The 21,306-nt window shown below is 43.1% G+C and overlaps 1 protein-coding gene across 2 annotated transcripts; it reads right to left on the bottom strand.

Annotated features, from left to right (window-relative positions):
- Positions 1-1,083: 1,083 nt before the first annotated feature.
- On the bottom strand, positions 1,084-19,619 carry chst6 (carbohydrate sulfotransferase 6). Of its 2 annotated transcripts, none has more exons than XM_036973914.2 (2): positions 19,428-19,619; positions 1,084-4,081 (listed from the first exon to the last, which is right to left on the bottom strand). In XM_036973914.2, the coding sequence occupies exon 2, from the start codon at positions 4,058-4,060 to the stop codon at positions 2,864-2,866; it is 1,197 nt and encodes a 398-aa protein (XP_036829809.1). In that variant the 5' UTR covers positions 4,061-4,081; positions 19,428-19,619; the 3' UTR covers positions 1,084-2,863. The 2 variants fall into 2 exon arrangements, with proteins under 2 accessions (XP_036829809.1, XP_036829812.1); XM_036973917.2 differs by having other exon boundaries at positions 1,084-4,084; positions 19,428-19,614.
- Between the last annotated feature and the right edge of the window lie 1,687 nt (positions 19,620-21,306).

The raw sequence follows: 21,306 nt of genomic DNA, 5'->3' as shown, positions 1-21,306 counted from the left end.
TAAGAATTTGTTCTTAACTGACTTGCCTAGTTAAATAAAGGTTAAATAAATAAAAAATAAACATGCGCAATGAATGATCTCTGTTAGCAGAGGGAGCTGTTGTATCATGCTTTCACAAAAATATGCCTCACCTTTAAATGTGTCAGGTAGGTAGGTCTCCAACAGGTCGATCTCCAAACAACTCTGAAAGTACATGCAATTTTCAAGTGTTCCACCGCAAACGGTCATAAATAAATCTCCCAAGCTTCAGACAACAGTATCTAATCAACATAACATTGACATTGTCCCACCCATGGTTAGCAAATAGTTTCCCAATAACCTTCTCAATTAAATGTTAACTGCAAAGTTGGCTTACCTGGCAGAAGTATGAGTAATAAGTATATTGTTTGTTATTATTTGTTATTTGCTACATTTGCCATGAAATGAGCAGCAGCTGTACATAACCATTGCTAGACCAGCACATTAGATGGCACATTCCTCACTGGCTAGATGCGCAATTGAAAGATCAAATACGCAATTAAAGGGGAATTACACTAATTACAGAAAATGTTTACTTCTGGTGTGATTTAAGCATTGACATGGAATCAGAACATATACTTTCGTTGTTTCTCTATGAACATTTGTAATTTTGAGTGAAAAAAATAATAATTCTCAAACCAGGAAAAAGAAAACAGGGAAATCATAATATGGGAAAATATAAAACAGAATTTGGAAAAAAATATAAAACACTTTGTGTTTATAGTTGTTTAATTAACCATTATTTTACCTGGTATATTGACAGAAAACAGTGCACTACTTTCTCTTGTACACCAAGGACCCAGGAAAGAGTTGCAGGGGAGAGGAGAAGAATGTGCCTATTTGAAATCTAGAATTAAAAATGTGTAGCTCGCGACATGTTTCATATTTTAAAAGTAGCTGTCATGCTAGAACAGGTTGAGGACCCCTGGTATACTGTACCAGCAAATTAGCCTACGTCTTCATTTACAGTCAACATACCTTCTGTCCAGCGTACCACAACCAAACACCACCAAATCTATTTACAGCAAATAACAAAGAGTAAAATATGGGGCAAATAAGGACTCATTTAATAAAATGTAACATTTATTGCTAATAAATCAACAGGTCAAACAAAATCAATTCAGAAATCACCAGTACATCATAATCTCACCATAATCAAATAAAATCATCTGGTTATTATTAGATAATTACATTGGGAAAATTAAGATTATTACATTAGCATTGCCTACAGTAAGCATTCTTACTGTCATTTGTACAAAACAAAGTATAACAAAGCCAGATCTAGGTGAGAAAGTCAAATCAAGTGGTGGCACCAGACCACTATCATTTTAACCAAATTCATTTTTTCTACACCCATGAATAACAACATAACTTACATAGCAGGGGATTTGTTCACATTATACTGGGAGCCATATTGAAGTGTGACGACTGCATGGATAGCAAACTTCATAGCAGACTCACCTAAAAGTATCAGTCACAATATAATAAAGTAGAAAGATATTTATTTGTAAAAAAATATTTAACCTTTATTTAACTATATTTGAGGACATTCCACATTTAATTATGCCCTTCAGTTAAAATATGTCATTGATATTCAACACTATGGACATTTTCCTTAAACAAAGAGCAGGGTGCATAAACTTTTTAATGACATAACAAAGTCATAACACTGTTTCATTTCTAACAATGCTGTGCCAAAACTGTTTTGCAGTGTAACAATGCTGTGTTGTGTGTAAAAGGTCACTCTATTCTTGATTAATCATCTTATGGCGTTAAACAAAGCCACTGACCAACACTCATTGCAAGGTTTCCCAGACACAGATTAAGTCTAATCCTGGACTAAACCATGGAGTACCTGTTTATATAAAATGATATACACACTAACAAAACCCATAAATCCACTTTCATAGACCACCAAACCATTACAAACACACAGGCATTCACACGCACACTGAGTTGCACCCTTTCTCACATGCACACTTGTAAATGTGTTTTCATCTGGTGCTTCAAACTACAATACATTCTGAGCAGAACTGGTTGTGATTCAGAGAGAGGGCTTATCATCAGTCTTCACTGACGGCTACAGTACAGCAGCTCCTTCTCAAACCCCGGTGGGGAATAACATCATGCCTCGGAGCGGTGCGGCTTCATCTCTGGCTCCGGTATGTGTAGGTTGGAAATCGATGTGATTTAAGATATATCCCACTGACTAACTCTTTCATTCCTTCCCCAAATGCTAACCATTATTTCAGTACTCTATAGAACATTACAACAATGACATAAAGAAAGATTAGAATTGAGAAAATAAAACAACATAACCATTAGTCTCTGTAAACATAAACCAAAGCAGATCTACATCTCGGTGACATGCATTAACCCAGGGGTCCCCAATTACATTCAGCCTTGGGCTGATTTTTCCTTGAGTGGATGGTCAGGGGGACAGGAATAATAAGAATAACAAGAATCCCAAACAGATATAGTATTTGACAAAAACAGACTCATCAGATATAGTATTTGACAAAAACATAATCATTTCAAACCTTGATTACACTGGGATACAATCACATATGCCTCTCTATTTATTAGTGTAAATACTTGGGCATGGATTTCCTAAATTAAAATCATTTTGAGCTGATTTCCTGGTGATTTGACAGTATTTTATGTTCCGTGGATCACCTATTGGGGAACTTTGCATTAACCCCTAACCAATACTGGCCTCCAAGCTCTTTTTCCAGTTCTATTTCCCTTAGGGGATGGATATTGACACCCTCCTGTTGGTGAATAGTTGCATTGTTCTCATTCCCACAAATACATTTCAGTGTGATTTGGTCTCTGAAAATATTATCTACTCATTGTTTGTATTGTCAGTTTTGGAAGGGAGCCAGCTGAAGTGATATCGTTCACGGGGAGTCAGAAGGTCCACGTCAAGTTTCTTCTGTTCTTTCTCACTGTCAACGGTCCTATACCCCAGCAAAGACATGGCACCCTTACACACCTCCTGGATGTTCCTTACCTTGTCATGGGGCAAAGTAGTACGCCAAGCCTGAGAGACGTCTGCTGCGTTGCGGGAGGTGATTTGGAAGGCCTCCTTCTTGGTGCCCTTGCCCTTACCGTGGGTGACCTTATAGATCCACTCCTGTAGTGACTGTGTCATCTCCAGCCCCACAAACTGATACATACTGTCAATCTCTGTCAAGGGGTCTCTCACCATGTCCTCGTAGCGTACCATCTTGTAACGTCCACGTAGAAAGTCTGGAGGTTTGAGCATGGCCCTCTCGTGGATGCGGATGTGGCTGCGGCATATCTCCTGCATGACGCGATACTGTGTGTCATCCACCTTGGTGTTGCCTTGCTCCAGGACCAGGGCATTATCCTTCACTAGGGCTTTGGCTGACTGCTCCCTGGAGCGCGCCACGGCCCGCGGGTCTCTCACCAGGTGGATGATGCGCAGGTCCAGAGTGGGGTCCTGCAGGAGAGGGTACAGGGAGTCTAGCTCAAAGAAGCGCACCTCTTTGAGCACCACATGGCTGTAGGTCCGACAGGCCTCTTCTGCCCCCTGCAGGCCAGGCCTGTCACACTTCTGCTTGCACTCTGTCTCGTTGCTGAAGAGGTGGCGGGGTGTGAGCTGGCAGGCAGGGGGAGAGCACAGGGCACGGCTGTGGCTCCACATAAAGAGGGCTGACATGTTGTGCTGGGCGGGAGTGTAGGCATCCATGACAGACATGTCACACTGGAAGACGCTGCGCATCAGGTCTCTCACCGCCATGCGCAGTGCCTGGGCTCCAGGCATCTGCAGAGTGGTCCACACATGCCACGATGGCTCCATCAGGTAGAAGACAGACGGGTGCTGGCTGAACACCTGGCCCAGGAAGGAGGATCCAGACCGCCATGAGGACAGCAGGAGCACGTGGACCTTGCCCTGGGAAGGAGGGCTACCACAAGGGAGGAGCTGGACATACCATCTAAACAGCAGCACCACAGCCACTCCCTGTAGAAGCAGCAGGAACACCACGGTCGGTGGCGTCAGTCTGAAGCGCGGCATGCCGGAGACTCTCTGTGTGAGCTGCTGGGAATTTATAGGAGGGTAAGAGGGCGCAAGAGAGAGAGAGAGAGAGAAAGGGGAGGGAGAGAGAGAGAGAGAAAGGGGAGGGAGCGAGAGAGAGAGAAATGGGAGGGAGAGAGAGAGAGAGAAAGGGGAGGGAGAAAGATAGAGAAAGGGGAGGGAGAAAGATAGAGAAAGGGGAGGGAGAAAGAGAGAGAGAAAGGGGAGGGAGAGAGAGAGAAAGAGAGAGAAAGGGGAGGGAGAGAGAGAAAGAGAGAGAGAAAGGGGAGGGAGAGAGAGAGAGAAAGAGAGAGAAAGGGAGGGAGAGAGAGCGAGAGAGAGAGAGAAAGGGGAGGGAGAGAGAGAGAGAGAGAGAGAGCGAGAGAAAGGGAGGGAGAGAGAGAGCGAGAGAGAAAGGGGAGGGAGAGAGAGAGAGAGAGAAAGGGGAGGGAGAGAGAGAGAGAGAGAGAGAGAGAGAGAGAGAGAGAAAGGGGAGGGAGAGAGAGAGAAAGGAGAGAGAGAGAGAGAGAGAGAAAGGGGATGGAGAGAATAAGGAGAGGCATGTTAAGAGTTTCATTCCAAAATGCTATGTATACACATCTTCAGAAATGTTGGTAAATTTGTTTTTATTGTCAAAAAAAAAAATGAAATCATGGCATAGAGTTGTTTAATTAAAGACATTTCTTTGTTTAAAATCTACACTTGATGGTTTCATTTCAGAGAGACAAATAATCATGTTCTTAGCAAAATGCTATATATCTGCTTCACTGAGAAATAAGTTGTACTGCTACGTTTTATAGAGTGAATCAAATAATGTAACAAATAATTACGTTTTTTATAAAGGAATGTGCAAATGAAACATTTGTGACATCAATATTTAAAAAATATTTGTTTTATATAATTCAATACACTAATATGAGAACTGTATGTAAAACATTTACATTTGACATTTACATCTGACATTTCAGTCTTTTAGCAGATTCTCTTATCCAGATTGACTTAGAGTAAATGCATTTATCTTAAGACAGTGGTTACCAGCAGGATAATTGCGATCGACTGGTCGATCTTCAAGGTATTCCTAGTCGCTCACTCACAAACACTTCTGTAGAAAAGCCAATGAAAAAGCTATGCGCTGCTTTTAAAAATGTGTATTCATCTTTCGCTGTTGGTAGTAAGTGCACTTGATTCAGAAGTCCTGCATGCCAGTTAGGCAGGGTTCCCATTTTGAACCATTTAATTTGTCTGGACATACAAACTCTACCTACCCGGCGGAACGTAATAGATATATCAAGAGTACCTACTGCGCTGGCCAATCGGAAAGCTCAAATGACCGTTCCTACATTGCCAGTGTACCACAACCCAGCAGTAAAATTTGATACTAGCCTTTATTTTTGAAGTTTATTTTGTCATTTTATTTTTACCCCCAATTTCGTGATATCATATTGATAGTTACAGTCTTGTCCCATCGCTGCAACTCCCGTTCGGACTCGGGAGAGGTGTAGGTCGAGAACCATGCGTACCCCGAAACACAACCCCGCCAAGCAGCACTGCTTCTTGACACAGTGCTCGCTTAACCCAGTAGCCAGCCGCACCAATGTGTCGGAGGAAACACCGTACAGCTGGCTACCGAAGTCAGGCAAAGCGTCAATACAAGGCTAAGATTGAATCATACTACACCGGCTCCAACTCTCGTCTTATGTGGCAGGGCTTGCAAACTATTACAGACCACAAAGGGAAGCACAGCTGCGAGCTGCCCAGTGACACAAGCTGTTATGATTAACAATATTCTCATTTTAAATAGAACTGTAACTAAGTAAACTTATACTCTGTTTTATTATATCTGATTAACAATATGAGTTCATAAGAAGGGATTGTGTGACAAGGACAAGGAGTAATTAAAGTTAATGAACACCATTCCAACTAGGAAGAAAGAAATGGTTTGTGGATTAAGTAAACAGATAAAGTAGTTAACCTATGGTTGAACCGACGAAACTGAGCTCTGGGGGGTTTTAGATAAGGAAGTGAGTGCATTCCTAGGTTTTCTGTTAGTTAGAACTGTCAGCTAAGTGGTGATCGATAATGGTGAGGAGTCAAAAGTTAATTCAGTTTTGTGTGTCCTGTGTATGTGCTAGGGGGTCAGACTGAACTTTGAATGAACTTTTAAAGTTCCCTTTGTCTCGGTCGAGAGGAGGAGATTCACTTTAGAAGCAATGAAATGACGTCATGTTATTGTATATAAACTGTTGCTCGTGGTAACGTGGCAGCGCGCTCCGAGAATAAATTCTGTTACCTATTATTGAAAAGACTAGGTCTCCGTCTATTTTATGCAAACAAGAATCTTACAAATTATCATAAAATAGATTAAGGGAATTCAATTAATGAAAACATATTGGAATAACTAAATTACAGTAACACAAGACCTACCAGACGAGCTAAATCATTTCTATGCTCGCTTCGAGGCAAGCAACACTGATGCATGCATGAGAGCATCGGCTGTTCCGTATGACTGTGATATCATGCTCTCCATAGTCAACGTGAGTAAGACCTTTAAACAGGTCAACATACACAAGGCTGCGGGGCCAGACGGATTACAAGGACGTGTGCTCCGGGCATGTGCTGACCAACTGGCAGGTGTCTTCACTGACATTTTCAACATGTCCCTGATTGAGTCTGTAATGCCAACATGTTTCAAGCAGACCACCATAGTCCCTGTGCCCAAGATCGCAAAGGCAACCTGCCTAAATGACTACAGACCCGTAGGACTCACGTCCATAGCCATGAAGTGCTTTGAAAGGTTGGTACGGGCTCACATCAACACCATTATCCCAGAAACCCTAGACCCACTCCCATTTGCATACCGCCCAGATCCACAGATGATGCAATCTCTATTGCACTCCACACTGCCCTTTTAAACATGGACAAAAGGAACACTTATGTGAAAATGCTATTCATTGACTGCAGCTCAGCGTTCAACACCATTCTACCCTCAAAGCTCATCACTAAGCTAAGGATCCTGGGACAAAACACCTCCCTCTGCAACTGGATCCTGGAATTCCTGACAGGCCGCCCCTCTCCTAGTAGTGGAGAGGGTAGTAAGTTTTAAGTTCCTCGGCGTACACATCACAGACAAACTGAATTGGTCCACTCACACAGACAGCATCGTGAAGAAGGCGCAGCAGCGCAGGACCTCTACACCAGGCGGTGTCAGAGGAAGGCCCTAAAAATTGTCAAAGATCCCAGCCACCCCAGTCATAGACTGTTCTCTCTACTACCGCATGGCAAGCGGTACCGGAGTGCCAAGTCTAGGACAAAAAGGCTTCTCAACAGTTTTTACCCCCAAGCCATAAGACTCCTGAACAGGTAATCAAATGGCTAAGCGGACTATTTGCATTGTGTGCCCCCCCAAACCCCCCCCAAACCCTCTTTTTACGCTGCTGCTACTCTCTGTTTATCATATATGCATAGTCACTTTAACTATACATTCACGTACATACTACCTCAGTTGGGCCGACCAACCAGTGCTCCCACACATTGGCTAACCGGGCTATCTGCATTGTGTCCCGCCACCCACCACCCCCTCTTTTACACTACTGCTATTCTCTGTTGATCATATATGCATAGTCACTTTAATCATATCTACATGTACATACTACCTCAAACTAACCGGTGTCTGTATGTAGTCTCGCTACTGTATATAGCCTATCTTTTTACTGTTGTTTTATTTCTCTACTTACCTATTGCTCACCTAACACTTTTTTTGCACTATTGGTTAGAGCTTGTAAGTAATTATTTCACTGTATTCAGCGCACGTGACAAATAAACTTTGATTTGATATTGGCACGGTTTGCACAAACACGGGCTTCTCTGGCATTATCGCTTAAACAAAATCAGGCAGAGTTAAAACCTACAGTAGACAACATTACATTAGAAATGGTTGAAATACCCGCCCATTACGCGCAGGCCGTGCGGTGGTCGTAGATAAAATTACAGTGACCTATTACAATAACTACTTGTGTACCTCTAATAATTTCATATCAATATATACAAAATGAACAAGTGGAGACCTGGATGGCAAGAGAAATCAATGTGACATTCAGTACCAGTCAAAAGTTTGGACACACCTACTCATTCAAGAGTTTCTTTACTTTTCCTATTTTCTACATTGTAGAATAATAGTGAAAACATCAAAACTATGAAATAATATATCAAAATACATTTTATATTTGAGATTATTCAAAGTAGCCACCCTTTGCCTTGACAGCTTTGCACAATCTTGGCATTCTCTCAACCAGCTTCATGAGGTAGTCACCTGGAATGCATTTCCATTAACAGGTGTGCCTTGTTAAAAGTTCATGTCATTTATTGTTTTTCTTTCCTTCTTAATGCGTTTGAGCCAATCAGTTGTGACAAGGTGGCGGTTTCGGCGCCATGATCTTGGTAAGGCAGGGTTTACATATACAAAGACACACCACCAGTCCACGTGAAGGGTTAACACGGTAAAAAAAGGATCATGTACCGGCAGCGTTCCTGATACACAAAACTCAAACAAAATAAATATGCCGTCATCAGTGGATGGTCCTCCACTCTTGGTCTTTGGGGTTCACTCCGTGTTGAAATCTTCAGTTCCTTTATTCTGGTAAACATCCTTCTCCACCGTATGCTCAGTGTCTCCAACAGCCTCCTCCTCGTTTGCATGCTGGGGTCAAAGAAAAGACAAAGAAAGCAAACCCAGGGTGCGGTTAAGTAGAGGTCCTGATTGGTTTCACCTGTCTGCCGTTTAGTCTCTAATTACAACTGGAGACAGGTGTGGCTGTTCTGCTGCAGTCTGGCAGTTTCCCCTGAGCTGTCCATGGTCCTGCCTCTGGGGAATACTTCCCATTGCTGTCCGTGGTCCTGGCAGCCAGAAATCCCAGAAACCTCGCAGGCACATACTGTCCATCCACCACACAACCCCTGAAACCGCTACATACCTTTCCCCCCAGCATTGACCCTGTGGTCAGAGCGGTCAAAGAAAACATGGCATGCATACGGGACATGGCATCTGCATTACCATGTGTAGAACCCAAAACGGTGGACGCTCCGATAGTGGAACGGCTGGAGGCTGAGGAACCACCGGGTGATCCGGGCGTTAGTGTGCTTATTCTGCTTCATCCAGGTAAGGGGAGCGTGATCGGTCATCAACACAAACTTGCGGCCCAAAACATAATAGTTAAAAAACTCCAGAGCCCATTTGATTGCCAAACACTCTTTTTCCACTGTTGCATATTTGGTTTTGTGGGGGATCAATTTATGGCTAATGTACAGCACAGGATGTTCCTCTTCCTGCGAGATTACAGCTGCAATTCCAGTGTCCGATGCATCTGTCTCTACAATCAGAGGTTTCGAGAAATCCGGTGAACACAACACAGGGGCAGTGCATAAGGCCGTTTTCAGTTTCTGGAATGCCTCTTCGGCCGCAAGGTTCCACTGTACCATGGTAGGTTTGGCCTTCCGGGTCAGGTCACACAGGGGTCCTGCAATGATTGCATAATCTTGGATGAAATGTGTGTAATCACCGGTTATTCCCAGGAAGGTACCCCAGGTACCTCGAGGCTAATCCTGGATCACAGCGACATTCTTCTCTTGTGGTTTGATCAACCCTCGCCCTATAGAATAGCCCAGATACTTTGCTTCACATACCCCCAACGTGCATTTCTTTGGGTTGGCTGTTGAGTCCTGCTTGCCGAGGGGGTCGAGGACCGCTGCTAAATGGATTAGGTGCTCCTCCCACATGTGACTGTGGATTATCACATTGTCCAGGTAGGCTGCAGCATAGGATTGATGTGGCCGCAAAATGAGGTCCATCAGCCTTTGAAACGTGGCGGGGGCTCCATGAAGTCCAAAGGGCAGTCACACATATTGGAACAGCCCGTCTGGAGAGGAGAATGCCGTCTTCTAACGAGCTGCCGGGGTCAGAGTTAAGGTTTTTGGTGGACCCGTATCCCCAGAGGTGTGATGATGTCATGATGCATGCCATGATGGATGTGATGGGCGTGTCCTGGTAAGGAAAAAAATACATCTATATTTTTCAAAACCAACTAACGTAACTGAGACAGCAATACCTCTCCAAGGGTAATCTCCTCCAGCAGGTTCTCGGAAGAGGAAGTGGCCGAAAGTACTGATGTCTGTGTGTTTGTCCCTCCCCAACAGTGGCCTATTGACTCACCCACTTTTTAAAAAGGTTAATATGATACACCTGTTCTGGCTTCCTTCTCCCTGGCTGATGGATAAGGTAGTTCACAGCCCCAGTTTCTGCAGCACCTCGTAGGGACCCCGCCATGTGGCCAGGAATTTACATACCGTCATGGGTACTAACACCATAATCCGATCCCCTGGGGCGAACTCTCGGGGTTGAGTGGGACGGTTATACACTCGACTCTGGGCTTCTTGGGCCTGCTGTAAATGTTCCTTCACAATAGGCATTACCAACGCGTTTATGCGTTCTATCATGTCTTCAATGTGTTCTATGACCGTGTTGTGGGGGCTGGACTGTTGTTCCAAGTTCTCCTTCATCACATCTAACAATCCCCAGGGCCTGTGGGAAAACAATAGCTCAAATGGGGAAAAACCAGTGGATGCCAGGGGTACCTCACTTATGGCGAACATCAAAAACGGGAAGAGCTGGTCCCAGTTTTGCCCATCCCGCTCAATGGTCCGTCTGAGCATGGATTTCAGGGTTCTATTGAATCTCTCGACTAGGCCGTCAGTCTGGGGGTGATATACAAATGTGCGCAAGTGATTTGAAGTAATTTACATAAATCTTTTATCACCTTGGACATGAACACCATACCTTGGTCTGTCAGGATCTCTCGGGGTAAACCTACCCTGGAAAACATCTGTAGCAGCTCTCTGGAGATGCTCTTGGTGTTGGCACTATGCAGGGGATAGCCTCGGGATACCTGGTGGCATAATAAACTGTGACCAGTATATGTTGAAACCCTTTTGCCGACCGTGGTAAGGGTCCAATTAAATCCATAGCAATTATATCCAATGGCGTATCTATCACTGGCAACGGGATTAAAGGATTTAGTAAATCCGGGAGGAGTGAGGTTCTCTGACAATCAGGACACCCCTGATAATACCTTACCATATCTGCATACACCCCCGGCTAGAAGAAACGTTGTAACACCCATTCTTGTGTTTTCCCTCTCTGTAAATGTCCTCCCAACAAGTGGCTATGGGCCAGGTTCAGCACTGTACACCAAAACGGGGTAGGAACCAATAGCTGCTCCACGGTGACGTCATGCGACTTAGTGTCCTGGTATATAAGAGATGGTTGTTCATTGAAAAATGGGGAAAGGTGAGGACATGAGCAGGATTTACAGGTACTCCATTGATTACCTTGACATTCTGTCTGGCTTTCTGTAGTGTGGGGTCTTCCAGCTGAGCAGTACCAAACCTTCCCCTATACTGTGCTAACTCAGGAGGGAACATGTCATATGCATCAGAATTTCCAAGCCCTTCGGCCTGTGCTTCCTGTTCCTCCCCTTCCACCATTTCTGGCCCATTCATCCTCACTGACTTTCCTGCCTCTTCATCATTTCCTTCCCCTTCTTCTCCCAGGAGAACTCGAGTGTCGGCTACGGACGTTAGCAGGTAAGTAGCAACTTGCTAATTTTCTTTTCATAGGTCAGGGAGTTGTTTGGTAGCAGTTTAATTTTCTTTTCACCTGAAAATGTGAAGGATGCCTGGCATGCCCTATTACTGGCACAGCCAGCTCCTTTGTCCTGTAGTCCGTTCCTTAATTCTTGAAATATGGACAGCCGCGACCCAGTAGCACGGGGCATGGTAGGTTCTCAACCAAACCTAGGTTACTTCGGAACTGCCCTCTGGTGGTGTTAATCTCTAAATCTGCGGTTGGGTAAGTTTTGGTGTCCCCGTGTACACAGGTGATGTCCATGGTTGGAGTGGTAGTTCTCTGTGGCTGGGTTAATAGTGAAGGCATGATGAGGGAGAACAAGCTCTGGGAGTCTAGAAGAGCATCAACTTGGACCTGTACCCGACTGAGGTGCGGTGGGTGGCGGAGGGCTTGGACATGGGTAGATTGGAAATGTCAACCTGCATGGGTTCCTCCTTCTTGGGACAGTTCCATGCGATGCGTCCTATTTCGCCACAGCAGTAGCACTCTCGGATGTCAGTATCCACCCCTCTATTCCCTGTCTTTGCTTCATGTTGGAAAACACAATTCTGGTCCCCAAGTTTCCCATCCGCTCTTTGGATTTTCCCTTTCCAAACCCAGGGAGTCTGCAGTTCAGATGGGGGGGAGGGGGGGGTTCTGTCCAGCTGACTGGGTTTGAGCAGTTCTTCAGTTGCTCGACATCACTGAACAAGGTAAACCACTCCGTCTGCTGTGGTGGGACTGCCCAGGCTGACAACCTTTAACTCGTAAGGTAAGGCAGGGATGTAGTGGTCAATCACGCAGCCACAAGGTTTCTCTGATCAATAGTCCTGATATTACTCCTGTGTTCTCCTATCCTGCTATGCATTGTAAGAGCTTGTTTAATTTCTCCTACATAGCATGAACCAGAAATACATTTGATAAGTTATACCAAATGTTTTATAGAACACTTGATGAAACCCTGAATCTGAATGGCCTTGTCTGTAATGAGGTGATTGAACATTGTGCTGTGATAGCTGTGCTGTTGTGCTGTGATGCTGTGACAGCCATGCTGGTTAAGTGTATTGGGGTGATTGAACATTTGTTCAAGTTACACTGGGTACATCTGTTACATCTGTAATTACCGTCCGACATTGTCTAGGAAGGTGCTACATGGTAGCCGTGGAAGATCAGACCTCACCACCATTTAAATGATGTTGGGGCCGCGTCTGAAGACTACCATCTTGGTTTATTGTTACTGTAATTTAATTATACCAATGTGTTTTCATTAATTGAATTCCCTTAATCTATTTCATGAGAATTTGTAAGATTCTTGTTTGCATAAAATAGACGGAGACCAGTCTTATCAATAATAGGTAACATAATTTATTCTCGGAGCGCGCTGCCACGTTACCACGAGCAACAGTTTATATACAATAACATGACGTTATTTCATTGCTTAACAGAATCCCCTCCTCTCGACCGGGACAAAGTGAGGCTAAAAGTTCATTCTAACTTACTAACACACTCCCAGGTCACACGACATAATTGAATTAACTGTTGACCCCTCAACATTATCGATCACCACTTACAGTGCCTTGCGAAAGTATTCGGCCCCCTTGAACTTTGCGACCTTTTGCCACATTTCAGGCTTCAAACATAAAGATATAAAACTGTATTTTTTGTGAAGAATCAACAACAAGTGGGACACAATCATGAAGTGGAACGACATTTATTGGATATTTCAAACTTTTTTAACAAATCAAAAACTGAAAAATTGGGCGTGCAAAATTATTCAGCCCCCTTAAGTTAATACTTTGTAGCGCCACCTTTTGCTGCGATTACAGCTGTAAGTCGCTTGGGGTATGTCTCTATCAGTTTTGCACATCGAGAGACTGACATTTTTTCCCATTCCTCCTTGCAAAACAGCTCGAGCTCAGTGAGGTTGGATGGAGAGCATTTGTGAACAGCAGTTTTCAGTTCTTTCCACAGATCCTCGATTGGATTCAGGTCTGGACTTTGACTTGGCCATTCTAACACCTGGATATGTTTATTTTTGAACCATTCCATTGTAGATTTTGCTTTATGTTTTGGATCATTGTCTTGTTGGAAGACAAATCTCCGTCCCAGTCTCAGGTCTTTTGCAGACTCCATCAGGTTTTCTGCCAGAATGGTCCTGTATTTGGCTCCATCCATCTTCCCATCAATTTTAACCATCTTCCCTGTCCCTGCTGAAGAAAAGCAGGCCCAAACCATGATGCTGCCACCACCATGTTTGACAGTGGGGATGGTGTGATCAGCTGTGTTGCTTTTACGCCAAACATAACGTTTTGCATTGTTGCCAAAAAGTTACATTTTGGTTTCATCTGACCAGAGCACCTTCTTCCACATGTTTGGTGTGTCTCCCAGGTGGCTTGTGGCAAACTTTAAACAACACTTTTTATGGATATCTTTAAGAAATGGCTTTCTTCTTGCCACTCTTCCATAAAGGCCAGATTTGTGCAATATACAACTGATTGTTGTCCTATGGACAGAGTCTCCCACCTCAGCTGTAGATCTCTGCAGTTCATCCAGAGTGATTATGGGCCTCTTGGCTGCATCTCTGATCAGTCTTCTCCTTGTATGAGCTGAAAGTTTAGAGGGACGGCCAGGTCTTGGTAGATTTGCAGTGGTCTGATACTCCTTCCATTTCAATATTATCGCTTGCACAGTGCTCCTTGGGATGTTTAAAGCTTGGGAAATCTTTTTGTATCCAAATCCGGCTTTAAACTTCTTCACAACAGTATCTCGGACCTGCCTGGTGTGTTCCTTGTTCTTCATGATGCTCTCTGCGCTTTTAACGGACCTCTGAGACTATCACAGTGCAGGTGCATTTATACGGAGACTTGATTACACACAGGTGGATTGTATTTATCATCATTAGTCATTTAGGTCAACATTGGATCATTCAGAGATCCTCACTGAACTTCTGGAGAGAGTTTGCTGCACTGAAAGTAAAGGGGCTGAATAATTTTGCACGCCCAATTTTTTAGTTTTTGATTTGTTAAAAAAGTTTGAAATATCCAATAAATGTCGTTCCACTTCATGATTGTGTCCCACTTGTTGTTGATTCTTCACAAAAAAATACAGTTTTATATCTTTATGTTTGAAGCCTGAAATGTGGCAAAAGGTCGCAAAGTTCAAGGGGGCCGAATACTTTCGCAAGGCACTGTAGCTGACAGTTCTAATTAACAGAAAACCTAGGAATGCACTCACTTCCTTATCTAAAACACCCCAGAGCTCAGTTTCGTCGGTTCAACCATAGGTTAACTACTTTATCTGTTTACTTAATCCACAAACCATTTCTTTCTTCCTAGTTGGAATGGTGTTCATTAACTTTAATTACTCCTTGTTCGTGTCACACAATCCCTTCTTATGAACTCAAGTAAGTTTACTTAGCTACAATTCTATTTGAAATGGGGATATTGTTTATTCATTTATTCATAATAATTCTAACATTTATTTACAAGTATTTTCCAGTTGTGGGTCAGTGCTCAATATGTGCCAGTATTTTTTTTAATGACGTGGTCGAACTGTTTGCCTAGTGGGGAGTATTGAAAAAAGCAGTGGACTCGTTGGTCAGGGGGGCGGGGTGGTTTGAGAGTGAAGCTCTCATCATGGGTCATATTTTTGTAACGAACCCGTGCATCATGCAGCCAATCCTCTGGTTAACCCCACTGTCTAAAGCGCCCATCCAGACAGTGAGCATTTTTGTCATAGTCACTCTGTGTTCAACAGATCCTGCGTATGTGACTGTATTGGCTGATAGGGAAGCTCTTTTTCAGGGGTGTATATTGTTGAAGCTATCTCCGCATAACAGGGAATTCTCATTCGTTGGCTTCCTGTATAGATCCGTGCTAAAGCAACCCCCTCCCTCTTTATCAAAATGTCCATAAAACTTGTTTCATGCACATAAAAGGTGAGAGTGAATTTCAGATGTTCTCTGCTTGTATTGATGAAGGAGTGAAATGTATGAAGTTCCTGTGCTGTGCCCTGGAATAGAAGGAATATGTCATCAATGAACACTGGCATAGCACTCACCCCCGCAAGGCGATGGGTGAGTCCTACGAGCTCCCCGGTGGGCCCACGAGCCCCCTGGAGGTCAGGCCCCCCAGATAGTATATGTACACATCAAAACTGTGAAGGACCTCCGCGTTATTCTGGACCTTGATGTCTCTTTTGACGAACATATCACAAATATTTCAAGAACAGATTTTTTTCAATCTCTGTATCATAGCAAATAAATCTGACATTTTTTGTCCAAAAATGATGCAGAAAAACTAATCCATGTTTTTGTCACATCTAGATTAGACTATTGCAATGCTCTACTCTCTGGCTACCCGAATAAATCACTAAATATACTTCAGTTAGTGCTAAACACGGCTGCTAGAATCTTGACTAGAACCCAAAAATGTTATCATATTACTCCAGTACTAGTCTCTATACACTGGCTTCCTGTTAAGGCTAGGGCTGATTTCAAGGTTTTACTGCTAACCTACAAAGCATTACATGGGCGTGCTCCTACCTATCTCTCCGATTTGGTCCTGCCATACATACCTACACGTACGCTATGGTCACAAGACACAGGCCTCCTTATTGTGTCTAAGCAAACAGCCGGAGGCAGGGCTTTCTCCTATAGAGCTACATTTTAATGGAATGGTCTGCCTATCCATGTGAGAGACGCAGACTCGGTCTCAACCTTTAAGTCTTTACTGAAGACTCATCTCTTCAGTATATCTTATGATTGAGTGTAGTCTGGCCCAGGGGTGTGAATGTGAACAGCAAGGCACTGGAGAGATGAACCGCCCTTGCTGTTTGCCTGGCGGGCTCCCATCTCTCCGCTGGGAGAGATTCTATGCCTCCGACCCTATTACGGGGCTGAGTCATTGGCTTACTAGTGCTCCTCCATGCCGTCACTAGTAGGGGTGCGTCACTTTAGTGGGTTGAGTCACTGACGTGATCTTCCTGTCCTGTTTTGTGCCTCCTAGGGCTTGTGTGGTGGAGGAGATCTTTGAGGGCTACATTCAGCCTTGTCTCAGGGTAGTAAGTTCGTGGTCTGTTGATGTCCCTTTAGTGTTGTGGGGTCTGCACTTTAGCAAAGTGGGTGTCTTATCTGGTGTCCTGTGTGAATTTAAGTATGCTCCCTCGAATTCTCTCTCCCTCCACTACCGGAGGACCTGAGCCATAGGACCATGCCTAAGGATTAACTGGCCTGATGACTCCTACCTGTCCCCAGTTCACCTGTTCGTGCTGCTGCTCCAGTTTCAACAGTTCTGCCTGTGGCTATGGAACATTGACCTGCTCACCAGATGTGTTACCTTGTCCCAGACCTGCTGATTTCGACCCTCTCTCTCTACAGCACCTGCTGTCTCGACCTCTGAATAATCGTCTATGAAAAGCCAACTGATATTTACTCCTGAGGTACTGACCTGTTGCACCCTCTACAACCACTGATTATCACTCGACCCTGCTGGTCATCTATGAACGTGTGAACATCTTAAAGAACAATCTGGCCTTAATGGCCATGTACTCTTATAATCTCCACCAGGCACAGCCAGAAGAGGACTGGCCACCCCTCAGAGCCTGGATCCTCTCTAGATTTCTTCCTAGGTTTCGGCCTTTCTAGTGAGTTTTTCCTAGCCACTGTGCTTCTACATCTGCATTGCTTGCTGTTTGGGGTTGAAGTCTGGGTTTCTGTATAGCACTGTGTGACATCTACTGATTTTGATTGATTGATGTAATATTTAGGCCTAGTGCCTAACACCTTGATAAGACCGACAGCGTCATTGTGTTTTGGTACACCAGAAGTACATTCATTTCCAATGGAACGCTGCATTAGCCTTGCATTGCAGAGGCAGTTGCAGTGTGTTCTGTGTGGTGCATACGTATACATCAAATTGTATGTGTAGACTTGACAGAAATAGTAACAAAACGTAAATGTTTAACTTTTGTTGGACGCATATCCAGGGATGTAGTGCTGCTGGAGTGCCTTTTTTCAATTTGAGAATACAAGGAGCTGGTAAAAATATTTCAGGAAAAAATATTCTGAAGTGTCCTGCAAGATCACATAATGATGAATGAGTATTTTACATAACAAAACCTAATTTAATAGCACAGCATAGTAGGTCTATCATTTTACTGTTACACCAAAAACACCTCATTTCTAGTGAGATTTTAGGATGGTGAACTGAAGTTGAATAGGCACATTTATTTTCTCATGCGGCCAAAACTCAAAAGTGTGTGCCACTAGGCAGGATATGTTTTGATTAAAACAAAATAAATACAAGGCTAATAGTTTGTTAACACCATCTGCTCTAATTCACTGGTAAAATGTGAAGAATTATCATTCATGATTGACAGTGATGATGGCCTATTTTGAAATTAGGTATGCCCAACTTAGTGATTGAGGGTTTTAAAAATATAACATTTTCTTGAGACAATACATGTGGGCATAAGCAGATGTTGCAATTGGAGGAGGCATTTTATGCATATTCCATTATAATATTCAACTGCTTCTCCAGTTTCAACTGTTCTGCCTGCGGCTATGGAACCCTGACCTGTTCACCGGAAATACTACCTTATCCCGGACCTGCTGTTTTCAACCCCCTCTCGCGACCTCTGAATGCTTGGCTATGAAAAGCCAACTGACATTTACTCCTGAGGTGCTGTCCTTTTACACCCTCTACAACCACTGTGATTATTATTTGACCCTGCTGGTCATCTATGAACGTTTGAACATCTTGAAAAATACGATCTGTTCTTAATGGCCCTGTACTTTTATAATCGCCACCTGGCACAGCTAGAAGAAGACTGGCCACCCCTCGGAGCCTGGTTCCTCTCTAGGTTTCTTCATAGGTTCCTGCATTTCTAGTGAGATTTTCCTAGCCACTGTGCTTCTACATCTGCTTTGCTTGCGGTTTGGGGTTTTAGGCTGGGTTTCTGTATAAGCACTATGTGACATCTGCTGATGTAAAAGGTGCTTTATAAATACATTTGATTTGATGGTACAAACTTTGATTGAGTTAATTAAAAATATATATTTGCGCTCCTGACACCTAAAGAAAAATAGCACTACACATTTCTACAAAAAATGTTGGATTGCATAATGAAAAAAAAATTGACTGTAGGACATATTATGCAGCATTGATGCGATGACGCTGTCGGTCTGGTCGAGGCTATGCCTGTAAATGGGGCAAGGGGTACAGGTCCCAAAATCAATGGGCAAAGGCATGCTACAAAGTTTCTTCATCGAACAGTTCAAATTAATGAATAGTCTACATTTAGGACACGTTAACATCATTTATATGGTATAGATATATGCCTATATAATAATACATGTACTGTATATAAGTATTCATACATAATACATAACATACATAATAAAACATAATTATTCTTTAGATAGGCCTTGTATTAATTTTAAACCCGAATACATTTTTTAAAAGTAATGTGCTGAAATTGAATGGAACACTCAGCTACATTAGCCTAAATTAAACTGTCTGTAGGGGTGCAATCCTTAGTTTCGGACTATCCAGTATCATACAGAACTACATACCAGACAACAGTGGACAAACACTGTTACAAACAGCGATCGGTAACCGTGATCCACAGATACATAAAACAATGTCGCTAAAAAGAGTTTTTGTCGGAGCTGGTCAGTCCCAGTAGTTCATTTTTGCATGAATACTTTACCTTCTCCGCTGTGTTGCTGGGCGACGAGACCGCAATGAGTGAGGAGAGCTCTGAAACTAACTGTTGTATTACATTCACGGTCTTTAGGCAAACATCCACTGCCTTCAGAGTGTTAGTTTGCGTAGCCTACAAAGAGTTTTGAGACGTGGCCATGAGAGCTGCGCCTGGCAGTGCAGACTGGTCTCATAGACTAGACGTAACATAGTAAACGTAAATCCGGGATACAGCCATGTGTATGGTGTGTTACGTTTGGTATGGTTACATAAGACAGAAGGTTACTTAAAATAGGGTGGTTGGTCAAAGTAGATGGGTGGGCGTATAATGTAAACATCTAGCAAACCAAAAATTGTGTGTTCAAATCTCATCACCGACAACTTTAGCATTTTAGCTACTTTGCGATTACTTAGCATGTTAGCCCTAACCTTACCCCTTTTAGCTAACCCTTCCCCTAACCCTTTTAGCTAACCCCTCCCCTAACTTTAACCTAACTCCTAACCTTAACCCCTAGCCACCAAGCTAACGTTAGGAACAACAAATTGGAATTCGTAATATGGCATACGTTTTGCAAATTCATAAAATATTAAACATTTAGCAAATTTGTAACATATGGTACGAATTGCAATTCCTAACATATCATATGAAATGGGTGATGGATGTTCACAAATTAATAAGTACGATATGAAGCATAACATATAATGCAAAAATCAAAAGTCCTTTGAAACCTGATTCAAATTTGATGCTATGTCAAACATTATAGTCCTATGTTATACAGGGGTAAATTGGTGTCAGCTTTTTCTCTCACACACATTGCAGCAAACTTTCGTTCATTACCTAAAGCAGACTGCTGTGCTGTACAAAGTGGCGTGCTCTCTTAAAGCAGCATACCAGATGGAGCTTCTCAGATTTGCGTACAGAAAAATACGAAAAGTCTTGAGACCACATTGGGCAGTGGGATGGGCAGGGGACAGCAGGGGTGAGAGGGGTGGCATAGGAATCTCTTACCTAAAACCCTTTCAAGTAAACTTTCCTGGGTTGGAAAGGCAGTGCATAAAGAGAAGTGAGCTCATATAGATCATATTAAATTACTGCATTACCCTGTAGATTATAGACTCATTTATTTTCATCAGGGGGTTATTGGGCTCATTAGGCCAAATGTCCCCCCAAAACATTTGGTATTTAATAACTAATAACCATGAAATAAAATGTAACTTTTGTACCACTTTGTTACTGCCTGTTTGGAATTCACAAATCACAACATGCTACTGATGCACATTATTTGCATAGCCTTGGGCACAACTTTATAGGATGGTTACTCTGACCTAAAATGTCACAGATTAATATAATTCTGATCATGGACAGGTTCATTATGACTTATTTTGGACACTTGATTGATCAGTTTCAACTAACTTCCACAATATAATCCACCTTCACAAAGGATGCATCTGGTTCCTGATCACTGGTTCCTGACTCACATTCTGTGCTGCTCATTGTTTGGAAGATTGAAATAAAGCATTTCAGGCTATAGTTAAAAATCTCTTAACTAAACACCAAAGATTCCCTACATATGGGAGCACATCACACATTCTTTGGTGGTGACATTGAAAAATGTAATATTGAGCAGAAAGTTAAGGAAAGAAAGTGTTTTATTGAGCTACAGTGGGTGGGACTGTTGCTGAACTGGCCAGCCGAAATGGCTGCCAAGCTAAATGAGCCACACATTGGTACTGGACCAGAATGACATCATGTTTGTGTCACTGAAAGAGAAAGAGAAAGAGAGAAAGAGAGAAAGAGAAAGAGAGAAAGAGAGAAAGAGAGAGAGAGAGAGAGAGAGAGAGAGAGAGAGTATCCATTTCTTTTCAAGTTCCTCAGTGAAAACAAT

Source organism: Oncorhynchus mykiss, chromosome 1, assembly GCF_057628025.1.
Source record: "Oncorhynchus mykiss isolate SJ-2025 chromosome 1, ASM5762802v1, whole genome shotgun sequence".
Lineage (NCBI taxonomy): Eukaryota > Metazoa > Chordata > Actinopteri > Salmoniformes > Salmonidae > Oncorhynchus > Oncorhynchus mykiss.
The sequence above is the reverse complement of the archived record's forward strand: the minus strand, read 5'-3'. Positions and strand labels throughout refer to the sequence as shown.

What these genes read in the sequence shown, in the direction of transcription:
- chst6 (XM_036973914.2), bottom strand. Translation starts at nt 4,060, where the DNA reads ATGCCGCGCTTCAGACTGACGCCACCGACCGTGGTGTTCCTGCTGCTT.